The sequence below is a fragment of the Neophocaena asiaeorientalis genome, unplaced genomic scaffold, assembly GCF_003031525.2.
Source record: "Neophocaena asiaeorientalis asiaeorientalis breed wild unplaced genomic scaffold, Neophocaena_asiaeorientalis_V1.1 scaffold762, whole genome shotgun sequence".
In the NCBI taxonomy this organism is placed as follows: Eukaryota; Metazoa; Chordata; class Mammalia; order Artiodactyla; family Phocoenidae; genus Neophocaena; species Neophocaena asiaeorientalis.
The window spans coordinates 363,429-383,662 of NW_020175828.1; the positions used below are offsets into that span (position 1 = coordinate 363,429).

Genomic DNA, 20,234 nt, shown 5'->3' on the forward strand with positions numbered 1-20,234 from the left:
GGGTGCCCGCTCCTGTCAGCGCGCTCAGCCCGGCCCGCGCGGCCCGATGCTTTTCCACTCGCGTCGGTGCCGAGCGTTTTCGCCGCTGCACACGGAGAGCGCGGCGGGCGGGTCGCTGAGGGCGCGGGGACCCGGGGGCTCGCGACCTGGGGTTGGGACTCCTGCCGCGCGCACCACCCCCGGACCGGCCCGGGCCCCGGGCCCCCCACCCCCCGGTCCCCCTGCACCCCAAGACTCTGCCCACCTCGGGGCCCCCTGCGCGCCCCAAGAGCCCCGGGCCCCGGGCCCCCTGCGCCCCGAGAGCTTCGCGCACCCCGGGACCCCCGCGCGCCCCGAGAATCCCTGGCCTTGGGACTCCTGCGCCCCGGAATCCCTGCTCCCCAAGAGCCCCGCGCCGCGGGACCCCCGCGCGCCCCGAGAGCCTGCGCACCCGGGGCCCCGTACACTCTACGCGCCCTTTGGCTGTAAGGGGCCCTGCCTGGGGCGCGCTGCCACTTGCTGAACCGACTTCGGGTGTCGCCTTTGCGAGCTGTCGTCGTTCCGGTGCCGAGACGCGCGGCCTGAGCGGTTCCCGGGACTCATGTGCCTGTCATCTTGCAGCGAGAGAGAAGCAGGAAGTTGGACGTGATAAGCTGTGCGTCAAGGGAGCCCAAAGGTGGACCCGCACGACGGGGGAGACCAGACCCTCCTCGGCGAACTGTGGAAGGTGATTGGAAGTGGATTCCGAAGCTGCTTTCTCTGCATAGACGAGGGTTGAGTCTCTCAGACTTTTCCTGGGAGTGGAGAGAGGTGCGTTAGGTAGAGTGTGTTTTTCTTTATTTCTACTTTATTTTCCCTTTACTCCAAGTACAGTCGCAGATCTGAAGTGTTATGTCTGTGCTAAATTGACTCCAGTTGCTTGCATTTGGTCATGGGCTACCTGTACTTGACTCTAAGCTTCCACAACTTTACTTTTGTTTTTAACTCAGTCACTCACTATTTAGTTGAGTTCATGATGACCTCTTTGTATTGAGAGCTTTTCTAGATAGGTTAGTTTGACTTCAAGAATGGCTTCAGTTTCACAATATTTAAGAAATTTAACTTGAGCTTATAGGTTCTGCTTCTTCATCTCGCTGTCTTATCAAAGCAGGTCCGGACAGGGAAGCGCAGCCTTAGCAGTCTGATGGTAGAAGGCCGGGAAACAGTTTGATTTTGAAGTTCTGGAATATTACCCCCCAGTTGAAATTGAGATAGCAGTTGGTTAGGAACAGTGGCTTTTCTTTAAACTGGTCTCCTTCCGTGGTTCACTGTCCAGAGAACCATTAGACCTTGGTTAAGGATCACGGGTGGCTGGCACGTGTGGTGTAAAGGGTTTGCTCTTTGGGTGGATCCCTACATTTTTTTGACTTACTTTGGATTTGGGGGGAGGAGAGGCGTTCTTGTAGCTGCTGGGAATGTGTAATGGAGAGGCTGCCAACGTTATTGTCTTTTTTTTCCTTTTTTAAGTGGGTGCATCAGGACCTTTCCTGGTTATGGAGACATTTGCTCATGGGTGCACAGGGAGCAGGCACAGAGGAGGCCTGTTTGTTTGCTGGTAGATAAAAGAACCAGGGCAACAGTCCGGTGTTTTTTGTTTATTTTTGCGTTACGCGGGCCTCTCACTGTTGTGGCCTCTCCCGTTGCGGAGCACAGGCTCCGGACGCGCAGGCTCAGCGGCCATGGCTCACGGGCCCAGCCGCTCCGCGGCATGTGGGATCTTCCTGGACCGGGGCACGAACCCGCGTCCCGTGCATCGGCAGGCGGACTCTCAACCACCGCGCCACCAGGGAAGCCCCAGTCTGGTGTTTTTTACAGGTGCATTGCAGACATTCAAAAACAACTTTTTTTTTTTTTTAAAGCAAATTAAAATTTTTATATAAACCCTTTTGGCTTTTTCTGCTGTAATATTTTTGAAAGGAAAGTGGACTTTCACAGTCTTTTAAGCATTTGTTATAAGTGGTCGTAATTTCACACGTGTGCCGGGGACCCAGCACTTTCACGCGTGTTTCTTAATTTGATTCCTTGCAGCCTCATGGTGTGGCTGGTTCTTTCCCAGAGACGTGACGTCACGGACCTGGGAGAGCCCAGCCCGAAGCAGGCCAGCCGGGGTCTGACCCTGGGCCTTCTGTCCAGCTGATCAGGGCCCACCCTACATCCTTTCTCAGAACGATCTTTCTGGGTGTGGGGTCTCTTCTGCAGCGCGGTGCACTCTGCACGCACTAGCAGGGAGGTGACGGGCATAGTCTCCTTTTTATTGATATCATGTAAGTTTCTTCTCCTTGTTGCCTTGCAAAGGTCACAGTTCAAACATGGTTTCCGGGCAACTTTAAACTAAAACTCCTGTCGTCTAAACCCTCCAGTTGTGTATTTTAATATTAGCAAGATGTTGGTTAGTTAGGACAGGTGATTTCTTCTTTTCTCGTTTTGTTTTGAAGTCTTTTCAAAAAGACTTCGGTGGCCTTGCGCACAGTTTTTCGGTGGCACTGACACGGGGCTGTCTTTGCCTCTGACTTTCCCAGGGGTCATGAGTGTGGCACCGAATGTGCCCTGTTAGGGAAGGCACCGAACCCCTGACGTGGAGTCGTACCCCAGACCCCGCCAACTGAAAATCATCGGGCGTTTGCGGCGGCTGCGGTAACTTTTCCCTTGTGGCCTGTGTGCAGCGTGGGGACATGGCCACTCCCCTTTCCTTCCCAGCCTCCATGTGATGCAGGAGGGGGACCGTGACTGGCTCCAGCAGCTCGAGGGGGACGCTCGGCTCCCTTCGCTTTGCTAAGTGTCACTGCTTTGGTTACTATGACAGCGCAACAAATTCACTCCAAAACTGGTGGCTTCAAACAGCAACGCTCATTTATTACTGCTCAGGGTCTCAGGGCCCGGAATTTGGAGGAGCTTGACTGGCCGGGGGCTGGGGCTGAGCGTCCCTTCGGGGGACATTCTGGCTCCGGGGCTGGGAAGACGTGGGGAGCGGGGTGGCTGGCCTCTCCGTCACTGTGATCGCCCCGTGCGTGGTGCCTCCAGGGTGTGTCCCTAAAGGCACCAGGCCTCTGCAGCGCCCGGAGGTCACCTCGCCTCTGTCCGGTCGAGGGGCACCTCAGCTCCACCTTCTCCTGGGGGCCGCTGAGACCAGCACACAAACGGTGCCAGTTAATAACTCATGTCCAGTCAGGTTCCAAGTTTTGTTCGAGTGTTCTTGGTGAGAAAATGAAAGAAAATCTCTGAGAAGCTGGAGGTGGTACCGCTGTGCCGGCCTCGAGCTTGTGACTGCATGACGCGCCTGGAACTGGGGACACGCTGCTGGGTCTGCGGCGCTGAGGGCTCCGTGCTGTCTTTTCTGTGAAAACCCCAGAACCGATGCTTTTGGGTCTAAAGTGGCCTGGCTCTGGCCTCCCCGCACTCTGGCACCACTGACTGAGCAGGTCCTGGAAACTTTTCTCCCCGTTTCGTGCTTCAGGAGCTGGCGGGGGAGCTGGAGCAGCCTGTCCAGAGCCCAGGCTCGGGCCCGGGATCTGGTTTGCAGCCAGGGCTGGGTCCGGCTTGAGGGCTGGAGGGAGGCTGCATTTCCAGTGGCCCTGTCCCCCCGCCCCCAGCCCGGGCTGCTGCCGTCTGCAGCCTGCTGTCCACGCGGATCCACCTGTTCGGCGTGTCCTCACTGACCTCCCCGAGTGCCGGGTGGCCCTCGATGGAGATGCCGTGCAGGCCCCTCCCAGCGTGAAAGGGGAGCAGGGTGATGGGCACAGGGGACACCTCCGGCCTGAAGCTGAGTCCAGCTGAGCAGAGTTGGCTGAGGGAACCGAGACACTATAGCAGGGACAGGACGAAGAAACTGTTAGGAGGAGAGCCCTGTGCTGGGTCAGAGCCTCATAGATGAGCACACACGGAGGCTCACGGCGCTCAGAGGCGAGGCGCGCTGGGGCCCTCGGGTTAAACAGGGGAGCAGAAATAAACATGTCACTGGAAGGCGTGGAAGATGAGGTGTTGGCCATTGTGGAAACAGATCGACAGCAACAAAAACGAGACAGAGACGGACGATCAGGGAGGGCCAGCCCAGGAGCGCAGCGCAGAGCACCGGCTGTCCCTGAAACAGACCAGGGGAAGGGGGGATGGGAGGGGCTCGGCAGTGACGCCATCGAACCTCCGAGGCCCCAGTGGCTCGGGTTCCTGGTTAAGAAGACCCTGCTCAAGGCCCTGTGTATGTTTCCCAGCCCTGGGAGACAGAAGAGTCAGAAAGTCCGGCAGGCATCCAGGGAGGAGAGAAGGGGCGCGGGCATCACACGCCCGCCAGGCACCCTGCTCAGGTAGCCACAAGGTGAGGGTGAGGCCCAGGGCCCAGCTGGCCAGCGCCACTCTGGCCTGAGCAGAGGCCGGGGGTCCAGGAGCGCACGGGCTAACGGCCGTCCTGACGTCTTTGACCAAATGAAGCTTGCTTGCCGAGTTGATAATTCTTTGGGGGAGTTTGAGGGAAGAGTTTGTATCGGGCAGAAACTTTGCGTAGGAGAAAAAGGAGGCAAGTATTAACCTGAGGAAACGGGCTCCCTGTGTGGCTCGGCTGGGGATGCTGTTTACAATGACAGAGTGATGTCGGCGATGACTTACGGAAGTGTTGGTGGGCCGCGCTGGGAGGCTGGGAGGCGGGGGAGGCAGGGAGTTGGTGTGGGGACGTGCTGGCAAGACCTCAGCCCTGATGCTCCCCAAGTCAGAGACAACCAAGGACAGCTGTGCGCATGCACCGTCCAGCATGGACTCGGGGTACGAGTGCAGAGCTGCGGGGAAGTGCCCTGGCAGAGGCACCGCTGGCGCCCGTCCTCTGCGTTACAGAAACGCAGCAGTGTTGGCTTTTAAACCTATGCGTTGCCGTGATACGATAGACGTGGCTTGTTGTAGGCTGAATTGTGTTGAAATCCTAAACGCCAGTGCCTTGGAAATAGGGTTGTTGCGCATGTAATTAGTTAAGGTGAACGCATGCTGGAGGAGGGTGGCCCCTAATCCAAAACGATTGGTGTCCTTATAATAAGGGGGGTTTTGGACACAGACACAGTGAGAGTGAGGCTGCCACAGGCCAAGGAGCTACCAGGAGCCGGGGCAGAGCCCGGAACAGACTTCCCCCCGCGCCTTCAGGGGGAGCACAGCCTCCAGAGTCGGGAGACAGTAAGTGTCTGTTGCTTAAGCCCCCAGCGTGTGGCCGCCCTCAGACACTCATATATGGCTTTACAAATGCTGTCTGACTCTATGTCAATAAACTGAAATGAAAAGAACAGAAAAGCAGAGCCACTTTGGCGCCTTTGTGGAGGGTGGGGTCCAGAGGATGAGATGGGCCAGAGCGGCCGGCCGAGAGGCCCTCAGAGTCTGGGTCGGGCCACGCGCGGGGCTGCCCGTTGAGCAGTTACTGTGTGCGTGACACCCCTGGGCCTGGAGGGTGCCTGTGTGGGGACGTGAGGGGCCAGGAGGCCCAGAGTGAGGATTTTGGCCTCTGTCCTGCAGCCACGCAGGGTGTTTCTGGTGGTTGGAGCCCTGTGGCTACTTCTTGTTGGGGCCAGCTGAGGGCTGCTGAGTGGACGGGAAGGGACAGCTTTGCTGCTGCGGCCGCCCAGGCTCACAGGGGTGGGCAGGGAGAGGAGCCCCGGGAGGTGGGCAGCCGGGTCACTGGTTTGCTTGTGAAGAAGGACCAGCGCCTTTGGAGGAAGGACAGCGGCTTTGAATTTCTCATGGTAGGAAAAGTGGCGAGGTGTCCACAATCGGGCCTCCTCTGCGGCGGGTCCGCCTCACACGGGAGGAGACTGTCCCCTGGTCAGGGGATGCTCCAGTGTGTGTGCGTGGGGTCTTGGAGCTTCTGAACTGGGGCTGTGGGTGGAGTCAAAGGTCACCTGTGCTTCCAGGGGTGCCGAGGAGCCCTGGCCACACGTCTGCCTCAGTCGTCCTGGGGCTTGTGGGACGGATCCTCTGTTCCCCGGCCCTCAGCGCCCGGCCGGCAGGGCCGGTTAGTCCTCTCACGTCTGGCGTCTGCGTCCACCTGGGCCCCCAGGGTCCTGGGTTTGTCCCTCTGTCCTGGCACCTCCTGCTCAGATTTCAGTGTTGGCTCCATCGTCCTCCCAACAGGCCGCCCTGCCGTGGATGGGGTCCTGCTCGCTTCCTTCTAGCACCTGCCACCAGCTGGCATTGTTCCCAAGGAGAGCTTGCCTCCCTCAGGGCCAGGACGCTGTCCTGAGCTGCTCCAGCCCTGGCTCGTCATGCTAACCATTGAGCAGGGACGTGCAGGGCATTACGCATTGTGCCCGTGAGGTTCCATCCTGATCGTTTGATTTCTTATAAGGGGAACTGGCTTGGCCTTGAGGGTTGACACAGTGTGTCCTTCCAAAAGGTCTGCTCAAGTCCTGACCCCAGGACCTTTACATTAAGATGTAAATTAAGATGTAGTCACACTGGGGACTTCCCTGGTGGCGCAGTGGTTAAGAATCCGCCTGCCAATGCAGGGGACCCAGGCTCGAGCCCTGGTCCAGGAGGATCCCACATGCCACGGAGCCACTAAGCCCATGTGCCTCAACTACTGAGCCTGCACTCTGGAGGCCGTGAGCCACAACTACTGAAGCCCGGGCACCTAGAGCCCGTGCACCACAACGGAGAGTAGCCCCCGCTCACCACAGCTAGAGAAACCCTGAGCGCAGCAAAGAAGACCCGACATGGCCAAAAATAAATAAATATTTTTAAAAAAGAAAAAAAAAAAGATGTAGTCATACTGGATTAGGGTGGACCTCAACCCAATCACTGGTGTCCTGATAAGAAGAGATACAGAGATACAGGACACACAGGAGAGGCTGCCTGAGGATGGAGGCGGAGGTGGGTGTGATGCCGACACAACCAAGGATGCCAAGGACCGCTGGCCACCACCAGAGGCTGGGAGGGAGACAGGGAGCGGATCCCCCCTTGGAGGCCCCAGGAGGAGCCAACCCTGCCGACACCTCGACTTCTGGCTTTGGGTCTCAGAACCCGGAGGAAGTAGGTTTCTGCTGTCCTAAGCCCCCCATTTTCGGTTCTTCGTGGGGGCAGCTCTGGGGAGCTGGGATTTGAATCTGCATATTAACAACTGTGAGTGGCACGCGTTCCTTCCCCAAGACGAAAATGAAAACGTTACCCAGGACGGTCGTTCTCCTCTGCCCGGTGCTCAGCCCCCACCCCCAGCCCCGGGCGGGCAGCTGGGCGTCCCCACTGGGCGTCTCTTACTTTGTCCGCAGCTGCTGCGCCCTGCGCACACCGGCCCGCAGCAGCCGGGAGCCGTGTTTGCCCTGACACTGTTTTGTTGCCTTTCTTGCACGTCTGCAGTGGTGGCGGAGGACCATTCCACGTGGAAGCTGGCCGTGCCCCCTGGGGGCCGCGTGGCTCCTGGCGTCCGTGTCGGACGTGGCGCAGCGCGAGGGTCGCATCGGGACCCGAGGTGCTGGCTCTGACCGCCGTGCTGATGCAGATGTCGGGCGTTGTCCCCTGGCGCCCTTTTTCTGACCCAGGACCTCGTGTCCTCCCAGGGTCGTCAGCAGGGCAGGACCCCCTCGTGTGCATCTTTCCCGGCCCTGACACTGCTGATTGCTGCCCGTCACTTTGCACAGTTCACCTCATTTGGGTTTGTCTGACTTTTCCTCACAGCTAAATCCAGCTTCTGCGTTTCTGACAGGAATCCCGTGTCCCATGCTGTCACTGTGCCCTGGAACAGGCTGTGCTCACCTTGGTCTCTGGCTTTCACGGTGGCCTCCAGGCTCCTGTGCTGTGCGGTCCACGACGGAGAGCCTTGCAGGGAGACCCTTTGGGGCCCTGTGAGGCCTCCAGGCTTCTGTGCTGTGAGATTCATGACAGAGAGTCTTTCAGGGAGACCCTTTGGGGCCCTGTGAGGCCTCCAGGCGCCTGTGCTGTGTGGTCCACGATGGAGCGCCTTGCAGGGAGACCCTTGGGGCCCCGTGATACCCTGCCTCTCCTCGTGCTTCCACCCACTGGCTTTAACTTCAGCGATGATTCTTGCCTGGAACTTTATGCGGTGCTTTTCAGGTGGTGATTTAAAAGACATTCCGTCCTTCCGTCTACATGTCTTAGTTGGCATTCTACCAAAAGGAAGAGCTTCCCCCTCCCCAATTTCCTTACCTTTTCAATTATTATTATCATTATTTTTTTTGCGTACGCGGGCCTCTCACTGTTGTGGCCTCTCCCGTTGCAGAGCACAGGCTCCGGACGCGCAGGCTCAGTGGCCATGGCTCATGGGCCCAGCCGCTCTGCGGCATGTGGGAATCTTCCCGGACCGGGGCACGAACCCGCGTCCCCTGCATCGGCAGGCAGACTCTCCACCACTGTGCCACCAGGGAAGCCCACCTTTTCAATTATTTACTTCAGTGTGGATTCGTGCATCTTATTTTTTCTGTGGAGTATTGTCCACTTGCCTCGTTCGCTTCGCAGCTGCCCTGGGGGACCTGTCACCACTCTCTGCTCCTGTCCTGGTGCTCTGGCACCTGGAGATGCCCCAGCCTCCTCTGGTCGTTTCCCTGCCCCAGCCCTGGACATCAGCCATCTCTCCAAGGACCGTGGGGCCTGTTTTTAAAGTACTAGTTGTTTTATTATTTTTTTCAAATTTTGCCGTGGTTGCTGTTAACCTTTCTAGGGTTTTGTGTGCTGTGTGCCACCAAGAGGGTTTGACAGGAGGGTCTGAGAGACCCCCGAGCGGTCGGCTCGGGGCAGAGGGCAGAGTAGGACGCTGCCCCCTTGCCGTCTGTCAGAGGGCAGTGCCGTGGGCGTCGGGGGGGTTGCAGCAAGGGAGGCTGATCTGTCACGTGTTGGGATGAAGGGGCCCTCGTAAGCCCCTCTCTTGAGGGATTTCTGAGTGGGGCCCAGGTGGCTTTGTGGGGAGCGGCAGGGAGAGCTGTTCTGTGGCTTGGCTGGTCCCGCCCAGGGACTGGGGGCTGGCGGTGGGCGTGTGGTGTGGCCAGCTCTGATCCGGTTCCCGGGTTCGCAACGCATTGAAGCAGAACCACTGCCGGTGCAGAGCTGCCCCCTGGGGAACTGCTGGCCCTGACCCTCCTGTCTGGGCCTTGGGGTCCCTGGCTGTGCTGGAAGAGATGGCCATCTCTACTTAGGACAGGGGGAGCCCAGGGGTGCTGTCAGCGCCAAGCATGCTGGGTGCTGAAGACCCCGTGGACGGGCTTCAGGCTGAGGGGCGCAGACGTGGGCGCTGTGGATGGAGAGCAGCTCTCGTGGCCTAGAACCAGTCCTGGGTGTGGATGGTGCCTCTGGTCGGGGCGAGCTCACGGCCTCTGGGAGGCAGTTAGGAGCCGGGCTCTGAAGATTATGGAGGTTCCATCACTGCTGTCGTGTTTAATTTCCAGCAGCTCTTTTAGTTTTCTCTAAATGTTCCCTTTTAGCGAGCTTACTGTGTAGGTATGGCGCCTTCTCGCTCGGAAGCTCTCGTCCTCTGGCGTCATCTGTTTTCTCCAGTTGCTGGGGTCTTCCTGTCTGTCCGCCTCTGTCTGTGGCTTCCTGGGCTGGGGGCCCTCGGCTGCTGCTCACGGGCGGCAGCGGGCCACTGAGAAGGGGGTGCCTGCGTGGTGGGCGGGTGGCCGGCCCTCTCCCGTCGGCGTCTGCGGGGAGCCGGGTCCTCCGAGTGTCCTCCCCGGGCCGCCGCCAGGTGGGTCTGCTGCCAACTCTGCACCCCCGCCCCCCTCCCAGGAGGGAACCCCAGCTTCAGTTGGGGGCGGGGCCCTCACTGGCCAGGTGGGGCGGAGGGGTGTCTAACTGCTGTGGTCAGTGGTCAGCGGTGACTGGTCAGCGGCCAGGTGGGTCCAGCCGTTCATGGCCAGCTCGTTTCCGGGGTCTCGCTGCTGCTGGCTGAGGACTAGGTTTCCAGCAGCTTCTCGAGTCCGAAGCGTGGCAGTCGCGCCTCCTCCCGTCTGGCGCCTGTGTTTGGAGCAGGGGTGGGGAGGCCTCCCTCGCTGGCTCTCACGCGTGTCCACCTGCCATCCTTCACCCGGACCGCTGCTTTTATTACATTTTCCAGGAGAGAGCTCTTGTGGTAGTTTTCACGCGGGAGGGTCCTTGTTAGGCAGCGAGATCAGAATATTCACACACGCAGTACTGGCGGGTGACAGAGTCATTAGCTGAACGGCTTTGCCTGTAATCCTTATGATGGTTTGTTTCTCTTTGCCAGAAACAGGCACGAAGCTCTGAAGAACCCTCGGAAATGGATCGCTCGTCTTTAAAATGGAAACGTACCCTTGAGGGTTAGCTCAGAGCCAGCAGCGGCCCGGGCCTCCTGAAGCCTGATGTTCCAGAACCCCAGGGCCTGTCGGCGCGGACAGAGGGCACGGGCCCCAGACCATGGTCACCCTCATCACTGAGAAGCTGCAGAACCAGAGCCTGGATGACCTTGCCCGCAAGAGCTACGATGCCGGCCCGGTGAGCTGCCCGGCCCGTGTTGGGGGCCACTGCCTGGGCTGGGCCCCAGCTGGGGGAGAGGATGGGGGGAGGTGAGGAGGGAGGGGGCAGTATCCCAGGGAGGCTCCGGCGCCTTCGCAGCCCCGAGAGCCCGTCAGCGTCGTGATGGTGGGTTCTCAGCATCATTAAAAGCAAACTTTGAAAGCCTAAGCTACACATCAACGTGTATGGTCCTGGGTGCGGAGTGGACAAACGTCCACCCTGGTCGGCAGCCGTGCCCACCAGACGCTGCCCGTGCCTCCGGGCGCCGCCCCTCCTGAGAGCGCCTCTTGAATTCTGTCTCTGTGGGTCAGCTTTGCCCGAGGTGGAGCCGATTCCTAGGGCCGTGTTGCCATGGCCTTCAGCTCACGCCCTGCCTGGTTAAACTGGAGGTCCAGAGGGAGGCGGCTGAGCATCTGCACCTGCCTGGTGCTGGGGGCTGTGCCTGAGCGTCTCCCCGGGCGGGTGCTCAGCGCTGTCGTGTCACCCGCACCCAGCCCTCGGCCTGTTGTCGCCTGTGGTTCCTGCAGGGAAGGGGGCACGCGAGCGGGTTTCGCTGTAGCGAGAGCATGACAAGAAAAGTCCCACTTATAACTCTTCCCGTCGTGACACATCATTTCACCTTGTGTGACTTCCCCACACGTCCTTCGTACAGGATGCACGTGTGTGGGAAATAATGCCTTTCTGTACCAGTGGGCGTTTCACTGAGTTCCTGGTGAGGCTTGCTGATGCGTCCGTGGGGTTCCTGTGCTGTGGGTGCATAGACGTGGCTTAGAGCACCTGCTCTAACGTTCACTTAAAAGAAAAAAGAGGAGGGAATTCCCTGGTGGCCTAGTGGTTGGAATTGGGCGCTTTGACTGCCCCAGGGCCTCGGTTCAGGGAACTGAGATCCTTCTAGCTGCACAGCCAGAAAAAAAAGAAAATAAGAGGTGTAATTTACATAGTGAAAGACACAATTTAGTGTATCTTTCTGAGCAAGAAAGTCCCCGTCATCTCTATCACTGTTTGATTTTGGGCTCGGGGCACCCTGTTCTCGACGCTGGGGTCGAGGCGAAGCAGATGACATGCTTGGGGACAAGTAGAGTGGGGAGGGGCGTTGGGAGTTGACACAGGGCTGGAATTCGGCGGAGCAGAGGCTGTGGGCGGTGAGCCAGCTGGAGCCTGGGCCGGACGCGGGAGTGAGAGGGTAGCAGGGCCCACAGGCCCCAGAGCTTGGTGGGGACGCAAGCCCTGTGGGGACACGAGCCTGGTGGGGACAGGTGCTTGGCGTCCGTTCTCAGTGAGGGCCAGGGCTGGAGCAGAGGCCATGACTCGGGTCAGGGGAGCAGGCCCCCTCTGCTGCAGGGCTGTGCTGGGGGCCTGGGAAGGGTGCCAGGTGGAGGAGTGAGGGGGGGTGCAAGGTCAGGGAGGGTCAGCGTGTGCTGGCCCCCGTGGACGTAGCCTCAGCGTGCTGTGTGTGTCCTCCAGCACGTCCGGCTGTGCAGGTATAGTTGGGTTGGCAGAGAGCTCAGCTTTTAAAGCCTTGAGTTTAAAAAATACTTTTTTATTGAGGTGTACGTTTCATCTAGTAAAATGTGCAGATGGGGTTTGGTGTGGATTGGGTGAGTTTTCCAGTCGTGTACGCGATAACCTTGTCACCGTCACTGCAAACCTCTCCATCGCCCCAGGAAGTCCCCTGTGGCCCCACGTGGCTTTGCTGTCTCAGAAGTGCCAACATGCAGCGTGTACTCCTGGAGACTGGCTTCTCCACTCAAGGCGAATGAGTGCCCCTGGGTTCACTGTGTGGACGGTGCATCAGGAGCTGTTCCTTTACTCTGTTGAATGGTCCGCGTCTCCTGTTGCCAGGAGGACACACTTGGGATGTGTCCACGACTGGCTGTTAAGAATGACACCGCTGACTGCGTTCGCGTGCAGGCCTTTTGTGGAAGTCTGTTCCCACTGTGTTAAGCGAAGTCCTGCCCAGAGGCCCGTCAGCGCCCCAGCCGTGCCGTCTCCCTGGTCGGGAATGGTGGCGTCTGCTCACGACTCTGACCGCGTGTCCCTGATGACCAGTGAGATCAGGGCCATTTCCTGTACTTACTGGGTGTCTGTATGTCCTTTTTGCTGTCCTTTTGCTCATCTTTCTTTTGGGTTGTGTGCATTTTTCTCACTGGTTTGTAGGAACTCTTTGTATATTCTGGATGCAAGTCTTTTCTTGGATGTGTGTTTTGCCAGTATTTTCTCCTATCCCATGGTTTGCCTTGTCACTTTCTTTCTTTTTTAAAAAAACTTTTATTTATTTTTGGCTGCGTTGGGTCTCATTGCTGCACACGGGCTTTCTCTAGTTACGGCGAGCAGGGGCTGCTCTTCGTTGTGGTGCGCGGGCTTCTCATCGCGGTGGCTTTTCTCATTGTGGAGCACGGGCTCTAGGCGCACAGGCTTCAGTAGTTGCAGCATGCAGGCTCAGTAGTTGTGGCTCACGAGCTTTAGAGCGCAGGCTCAGTAGTTGTGGCACACAGGCTTAGTTGCTGCGTGGCATGTGGGATCTTCCCGGACCAGGGATTAAACCCGTGTCCCCTGCATTGGCAGGCGGATTCTTAACCACTGTGCCACCAGGGAAGTCCGCTTGTGGCTCTCTATGTCCTTTACTCAACTGAGTAATTGTGAGGCTTTTAAAATTCCTGATTAAGAAAAGAAATGTATTCCGGGGCCCATGTTTTTCTTTTTAATCACCAAGAAAGACAGTGTTGGGGACAAACAAGTTTATTGCAGGGATAAAAACACAGGCCTGTTTCTTGAGTTGGAACTCTTTCTGAATCTGCACGTGTAAACCCACAGTACTGAAACTTCTTTCTCTTCACTTTCAGTATTCTGCCCAGAAACTGAACACAAGTGGCCACTCGTTCCCTTCTGAGACCGACGGTAAGTATTTAAAAGCCCCAGCGGGTCTTTCTGGGCTGCTGTGGGCCAGGACCCCGTGAGCAGGGCTGGACGGGGAGGCTGACACGGAGCGCGAGGCCCCAGCTGCGCCCCCTCCTCTGCTGGCCTCTCCCTCCTCTGGACAGCGGTGCGGGTTGGAGAGCTTCCTTTCTGGAAGCGGCCTGGCAGTGCAGACCTGAAAGGCCCGCCCGGTGGGGTCTTGTGGCCACCAGGGAAAGGACGGGGGTCCGGCGGTACGCACGGCCTGTGCCACAGCGCTGGTGTGGCGCACACCTGGCCGGTGGTGGGAGCCGGGGTTGTGCGTGCCTGGAGGGCCTGGGTCTGCCGGACCCCTTCCCTGCGCTGCACGCCCCTGCCACGTGTGCCCTGTGGTCTGAATGGGCCTAGGAGGCTTGGCCGCCCGAGCGTATCTGTTTGCGTGAGCGTGGGCGTGGGCGCCGTGGCCCCTGTGACGAACCGTGGCTGGTGTCCGTGGTCGCAGTGAGGTGCTAGTGGTGCGACTTCAGGCCGGACAGTCCAAGTGGCATCCGGCTCTTCCCCTGCGGCCCTGCTCACCTCCACGGGGACGCTGTGCTCGGCTCCCTCCAGGCTGCTCAGGTGCAGCTGTCACCAAGGTCTCGGGTGGTATGGGCCCGCACGTGGCCCTGGGCACCGTCTCCGTCCCACACAGGGACAGTCCTGGCTCGGAGCCCCTCGGGCTTCCCGTAGGCCACGGAGCCGGCCCTGCCGTCCTTTCTGACTGACTGTGCATCCTCGTGACCCGGGGTCACCTAGGGCCTTTGCTTGTGCCTCTCCCAGCGGCGGGTCCTGGCCTCTGTGCCAAGGCCCCTCAGCTGGGGGTGACCGCAGAGCAGCTGGGCTGGAGGGGCTGCTGGCCGCCCCCGGGCCAGGTCATCAGGGCTCTGGGCTCCCCCAGCCCTGGCCCCACTCCCCTGGCTGCCCCCTTGCCCAGGTATGCTGCCTGCGTGAGCCCATCTGTGTCGAGCTGCTGACCCCTGTACGCTCGGCCTCTCGAGTGACCCTTATGCCCCCGTCTGACGACGAGGAAGCTGGGTCTGTGGTGTCAGGTTCCCCGTGCCCCTAGGCGTCCCCACCGTGGTGTGAGCTGCGACTGTGCAGGGCAGGGGCGGGGAGGAGGGGCATCCCACGAGCAGGGCTGGGCCCACCCTGAGGCCAGGTAGGGCTGAGGGCGCGGGGGGCGTGCGCCCCTCACCCGTCTCTCCTTCATGTTTCCCCAGAAGACAAGCACCCCTGGAAGGTCGTCGGTGGAGGACAGCCCGTTGGAAGCCAGGGGGCCACGGGCCCTGCCATCCCCTTCCCTCCTGGCCCCTGCGGCCCGAGCGCCAGCCTGGGTGCGGTCAGTGCCAGGGACCTCAGGGACGGCGCAGGGCCGCCCTCAGCACCACCCACCAAGCGACACTGCCGCTCCCTGTCGGAGCCCGACGAGCTGGCGCGCTGCCGGTCCCCGTGGCGCCCCGGTGGCTCCAGAGTCTGGGCTCCTGTCTCCAAGAGGCGGTGCCACAGTGGCGGGAGCGCCACGCTGCAGGCCAGGAGCGCCTGGTCGCCGGGCCGAGCCCTCCCCGCTGCCAGCTCCGCCTCACCCCCTGCGCCCCGGCCGGCCTCGGCTTTGGCCAGCAGCGGCCTCCTGGCCCTGGGCCCGGCTCGGCAACCCGCTGGACCTCGCTTGCCCTCGCCGCGCCGCCGCCTGTCCCTGTCACAGGAGCACCTGTTGCCAGTGGACGCGGCTCCACCCTCAGCGGGCAGCACGCCCGCGTCCACGCCCGCGTCCACGCCCGCGTCCACGCCCGAGCTGGGCCGCCGTCGGGGCCTGCTCCGCTGCCGCTCTCAGCCGTGTGTGCGCGCGGGCGGGAAGGGCCAGCGGAAGCGCAGGCGTGAGGAGGATGCCCGCTGGCCGCGCCCGGCCCTGGACTTCCTGAAAATGACGCGGGTGAGGCTCCCTCTTGCGTGCAGTGCAGGCACCCCCTCCACGGGGCGGGGTGCTTATGGGGGGATCCACCCCCCACGCGGGCTGGGCTGCCCCTTGCAGGGTGGAGACAGGAGCCGTCGGTCAGGGCGCCGAGGCTGAGCGGGCGCCGTCCGCCACCAAGCCTTTCCTTGCCGTCCCTCGCGGAGCCTGCCACCAGTGATGCCTCTTTGGAGAAGGTGTTGTTCAGAGTTTGGGTTGTGAACCAGCTTGAAGATTCTGGTGTCCGGGGCCACCGCCTGCCCCTCCCATGCTGTTTTCTGATCGCGGGCAGTTCAGAGCAGAGTTAAAGGAAAGAGCCGGTTTTCAGAGGTCTGACCTGTGCATCTTTGCAGGGGGATGGCAGGACCTTCTGGGGGTGCTGAGGAGCAAGGACGGGGCTGTGGTGTGAGAAAAGGGAGAGGCCAGCCTGCCAGGCCCCCTCATCACAGAGGCGGCTGTGCCTGGGGTCCTGGCGGGGGCGCAGGAGCCCGCAGGGTGGGACTGAGGTCTCCGTGGTCCACAGAACCCAGGTGGGATCCAGGCTGCACGATGCCATCTACACCCACTCTCGACCTCACTGTCAGCTTTACCTTTCCTGACTGGTGGGTTTTCTGGAAGCTTCTTCCCAGTGGTGGGGAGGGAGCTCCCAACCCACACTTGCTGGCTGTGAAGTTTCCGCGGAGAGCTGGGGTTTAGGAAGGGGATGTTCCGAGCTTTGCCACGTGCCACGGAGGAAAGCTGGCCGTGAGCCCGATATGCACCCCCCAGCTCCGTGTACTGCAGCGTCTGCGGGCCCCGAGGGGGCAGGACTGTGGGGACGTTCCCACCAGGGACTCCAGAGTAGGCAGGGGGAGCAAAGCAGGGGGAGCCCTCACTGCTGGGTGGGCGTGCCAACCCCTCAGGCCAGGGAGGGGGCAGGGATAGGGTGAGGAGGAGGGTGTCAGGACCACTGACCACAGATGTGTGTGGACCCAGCCTGGCAACTCTCGGGTTGCTGAGTTCTGGGCCAAGCATGGTCATGATCGCCTTGTGATGGAGAGGCTGCCGTGCAGGGCGGCTGGTGGGGGAGCAGAGAGGAGACGGGAGCTGGGGTGTGGGCAGGACAGGGCTGAGGTGCCGCCCCCCAGAGGGACAAGCCTGGGGAGGGCAGAGGCTGCTTGTCTCCTAGGATGGCTCCTCCTGTTACGGGCGCGTGGCTGTGGTCCTAGAGCTAGCTCCCCTGTGTCCCTACCACGCAATTCCCGGGCCCAGCAGTCTCGTCCTGTGTCCCCTTCCTTCTCCAGCCATCCTGCCCCAGGCTCCTGGCAACCTCTCTCGTACTCATCGGTGTCTGCCTCTGATTCAACCCTGATGTCCCCAGCAGAGCCATCTCTGAAATGAAAGTATAAGATAGTGTGTCAGTCATCTGTTGCCTCGTAACAAACACCCCACATCTAGCAGCGTAAACAGCACACGTCTGTGCTATGTTCTTGTGGGTTGGGCACCCAGGAGCGGCTCAGCTGGCCGGTTCTGCTCAGGGACTCCCTGAGGTCACGGCCATGCTGTCGGCCAGGGCTGTGGGCACCTAAGGCTGGACTGGGGCTGGGAGAGCCACCTCCCAGCTCCCTCACGTGGAGGAGGTTTGGTGGGATTGCTGGAAAGCCATCTGGGCCTGGGGTGGATGTGGATTTAAACAGACCCGCACCCACTTTCTCCAGTCAGGATCTAGTAGGGTTTTCTGTTTCTTCAGTTTGTTTTGAGTATTTCTGGGGACTTGTCTGTTACAGTTAAGGTTTCAGTTTTGGGTACAAAGTTGCTCATTGTATTTCTCAGGCCTTTAAAATTTGTAGTCTGTACTTTTTTATCTTTAATGTGAATGATGAAGTGTGTGTGGCTAGGAACATTGCAAACAGATCACAGCGGCCACCTGTTGAAAAGCGTCTGGTGAACAACCTTCCCCCCGTGCCAGTTCTGATCCCCATTTTGAGGCGTGGGGTCAGTTCCGGGCCGGGTGCAGAGGTCAGTGCCCAAGCGGGCCCCTCGGCCGGTCGGCAGCCCCTCCATCCCTCACCAGACGACGTGACTGTGACCTGTGTGGACTCACACCGCCTCTGAAACTGAATGCCTGGGTTTTCCCACCACACGCCTGCTGTTCTCTGCAGACACCAGCCGAGTGTCCAACAACTTCACTTCTGACACGAACTACCTGGGGTTAGTGCAGACCCTGCAGGTCAACGCTCAGCCCCACAAGACGGCCCCACTTCAGGCACCAGCCCCAAGTCCAGGGCCTCCTGAACCTATAAATAGGGGGTTCCCACGACCCCTCCTCAGGGTCCATCATTTGCTATAATGGCTCACAGAACTCGGGAAAGCACCTTATTTATGACACCCATTTATTTTAAAGGCTACAACACAGGAACTGCCAGATGGAAGGGATGCGTAGGGCAAGGCATAGGGAGGGCGCAGAACCTCCACTCCCTCTCCAGGTGCACCACGCTCCCAGCACCTTGACGAGCTCACCTAGGAACCCCACCATTGAGGGGATTTTATGGAGGTTTCGTTGCATCGGTGTGATTGATTAAGCCATTGGCCACTGGTGATTAACTGGGTCCCTGGAGGTGGAGGTGGGGTGGGCTGAAAGTCCGACCCTGGAATCCCAGGCTTGGTTCCGCTGGTGACCAGCCCGCATCCTGAGGCTGCTGCGGGGTCGAGTCGTGTCGGCGTGAACTCGGGTGGGGTTGGAAGGGGCTCCCCCGCCCCTGTCACTCAGGGAACCCCGAGGAGTTTAGAGCTCTGAGCCAGGCACCTGCAAGAAGACCAAGTATGTTCCGTACTCCATCACGATGTTACAACGTACCTAGAAAACGCGATTATTTCAAATGTCAGGGGAGTGAGGTGACAGTGGCCAAGCAGTCACGGGGTCTGAGTGGCGAGGTGCGGGCCTCCCTGCGTTTGGGGTGTGGGGCCTGTAGGGCGGCAGGCCTGCTTCGGCACGCTGTGCGAGGAGCGAGCTGAGAGTGTCGCGGGTGTTTGCTGCGGAGCTGCAAGCACCGTCTGCAGGAGTGACTTGAGTCCCTGGTCCCGGTCCCTCCCTTGGGCTGGCCGCGGCGGTCACTGGGCTCTGCGGGCGGCTGGGGCATAGAGGACCCGCTGTCACCAGGCGTCCCCTCCGTGCAGGACGTCGCCTCGGGGAAATGCCCGTCGCTCAGCCTGGACATCTGGCGAATTCTGTCCGTTTGTACCTGGAGACCCCCAGGTTTCCTGTCCCTTAGTCCGTCTCCCTTCCACGAGGCTTCCTAGGCGCGGGAGGAGCCCCGAGAGGTCAGAGTGCACAGGTCCCTGGACACAGCGCTGGGGCTCCACACTGTCCAAGGCCGGCTCCCCCCCGGGCCTGCCGCCCGCAGCTGCCCGGAGCTGCCAGGCCTGGAAGCTTGTTGGTCAGCTGGGTTCCCACTGCTTTCTCACAGAAGCAGCCTCTTGTTTCTTGTCCTTATTTTTGTGTCATGCACACAGTGCCTTAGAGATTGTGGCTGGAATGTGGCTGTGAGCCTTCCCTGGGGAGGGCCCCCCACGAGGCCAGGGCGCTGATGTGCCTCCCCAGTGGCCACAGGCGCGGCCGGACCCTGACTCCCAAGTCTTGTGTGGATGTCACCGGGCCGGTGAGAGGGCGGGGGGCCCGGCACCGAGAGGTCAGGCAGTCGCGGCCTTTTCACGGCCTCCTGGACTGAGGGGGGCAGAGGGTGAGCAGGTGGGGCTGGGGGCCTCGCCCTGGCCGTCCGTCCACCAGCCCAGGGTGGGGGAGGGCACAGTGGGAGGGTCCCGCAGAGGCGGGGAAGACCTGGGGTGGTGGTGGTTGAGCTGCAGCTTCTGTATTTGTGAGGCTAGTTCACTGTCCACATGTTTCAAGTTCGTTTTCTGAGCAGCTCGTGTCTGCCTTTCATTTCGTCCTTTTTATTCGTGCTTTAGTTTCCCCCAAGTTGAATAAACAGACCGTGTCATGGTAGACGTACTCTGTCTAGTCTGCTTTAACCTGTTCGCTTCTCCCGACCGACTGTCGTGTGAGCGTATTGCTTTAGACGAACGTGGAAGGTGATGAATGTAAAAACCGCACGTGGCGGGTACACCCATCTCTCTTGCGGAGGGGACGCTGTTACCGCTGTGGGTGGCACTGTGGGTGGAGGTGTGCCCAGTGGCCTCGGGGCCATGCTCTCTCCCCTCTTCTGAGAAGGTCAGTGCCGGGGTCAGGCGAGGTGCCAGACACGCAGGGCCCAGGGCATGAGGCATGAGAGAGGCTGTGTTCGTAAGGCCCCCGCAGCCCTGTCGCTGAGGTCACCACGGGCTCTCGCTGGTGAAATGAGGGTCCCCGGGCACTGCAGGCCGCCCAGCAGGAGACACCCCGGTGGTGCCGTCCTGGCTGTGCGACCTGGTGACGGCCCCCCCAGCCGGTGTCTGGGCCTCCAGAGAGACCCAGAGACAGGTGGCCGTCCACTGCAGAGTGGACTCGCCAACCCCGAGACCCAGGAGTCAGCCTTCCTTGTCACCATCTCTTTCAGCGCATGGCTTCTTGAGGAAGGAGGGGGGTGGCATGGATTCAGAGGCCTTGCACATCCTCTCCCGTTGCCCAGGACCGGCCCCTTCACACTCCAGACGCTGCCCTCAGCTTCCGGGCCCCGCACCATCCCGTCTGGTCCTGGTTCCCCAATCCCCTCTCTGTCCTCCAAGCATTTCGTGAGGACAGACCTCGTGTGTCTGTGTTTGTCGGTTGTGCCGGGTCCTTGGGGGTCAGTCGGGTCCAGGGGGCTCCCGCATTGCTGGGGAGATGATTTCAGGGCGTGATTTTCTTCAGTCTGCCTTCTGGGGCCCCCGTCCTCAGAGGGTGGGCCTCCTGACTGGTCCCCTCTTTCCCTTTGTC

The 20,234-nt window shown here is 60.3% G+C and overlaps 1 protein-coding gene across 3 annotated transcripts in view; it reads left to right on the forward strand.

Annotated features, from left to right (window-relative positions):
• The first annotated feature begins 277 nt into the window (after positions 1-277).
• FAM53A (family with sequence similarity 53 member A) overlaps positions 278-20,234 on the forward strand; it is a 23,430-nt gene continuing 3,473 nt past the window's right edge. Inside the window, exons 1-4 of one of the 3 annotated variants that reach the window (XM_024732756.1) lie at positions 278-798; positions 10,193-10,440; positions 13,305-13,359; positions 14,616-15,325. In XM_024732756.1, the coding sequence (XP_024588524.1) occupies positions 10,363-10,440; positions 13,305-13,359; positions 14,616-15,325 (843 nt within the window). In that variant the 5' untranslated portion in view covers positions 278-798; positions 10,193-10,362. The remainder of the gene's footprint in view (positions 799-10,192; positions 10,441-13,304; positions 13,360-14,615; positions 15,326-20,234) is intronic. The other 2 variants (XM_024732755.1, XM_024732757.1) reach the window with 2 other exon arrangements.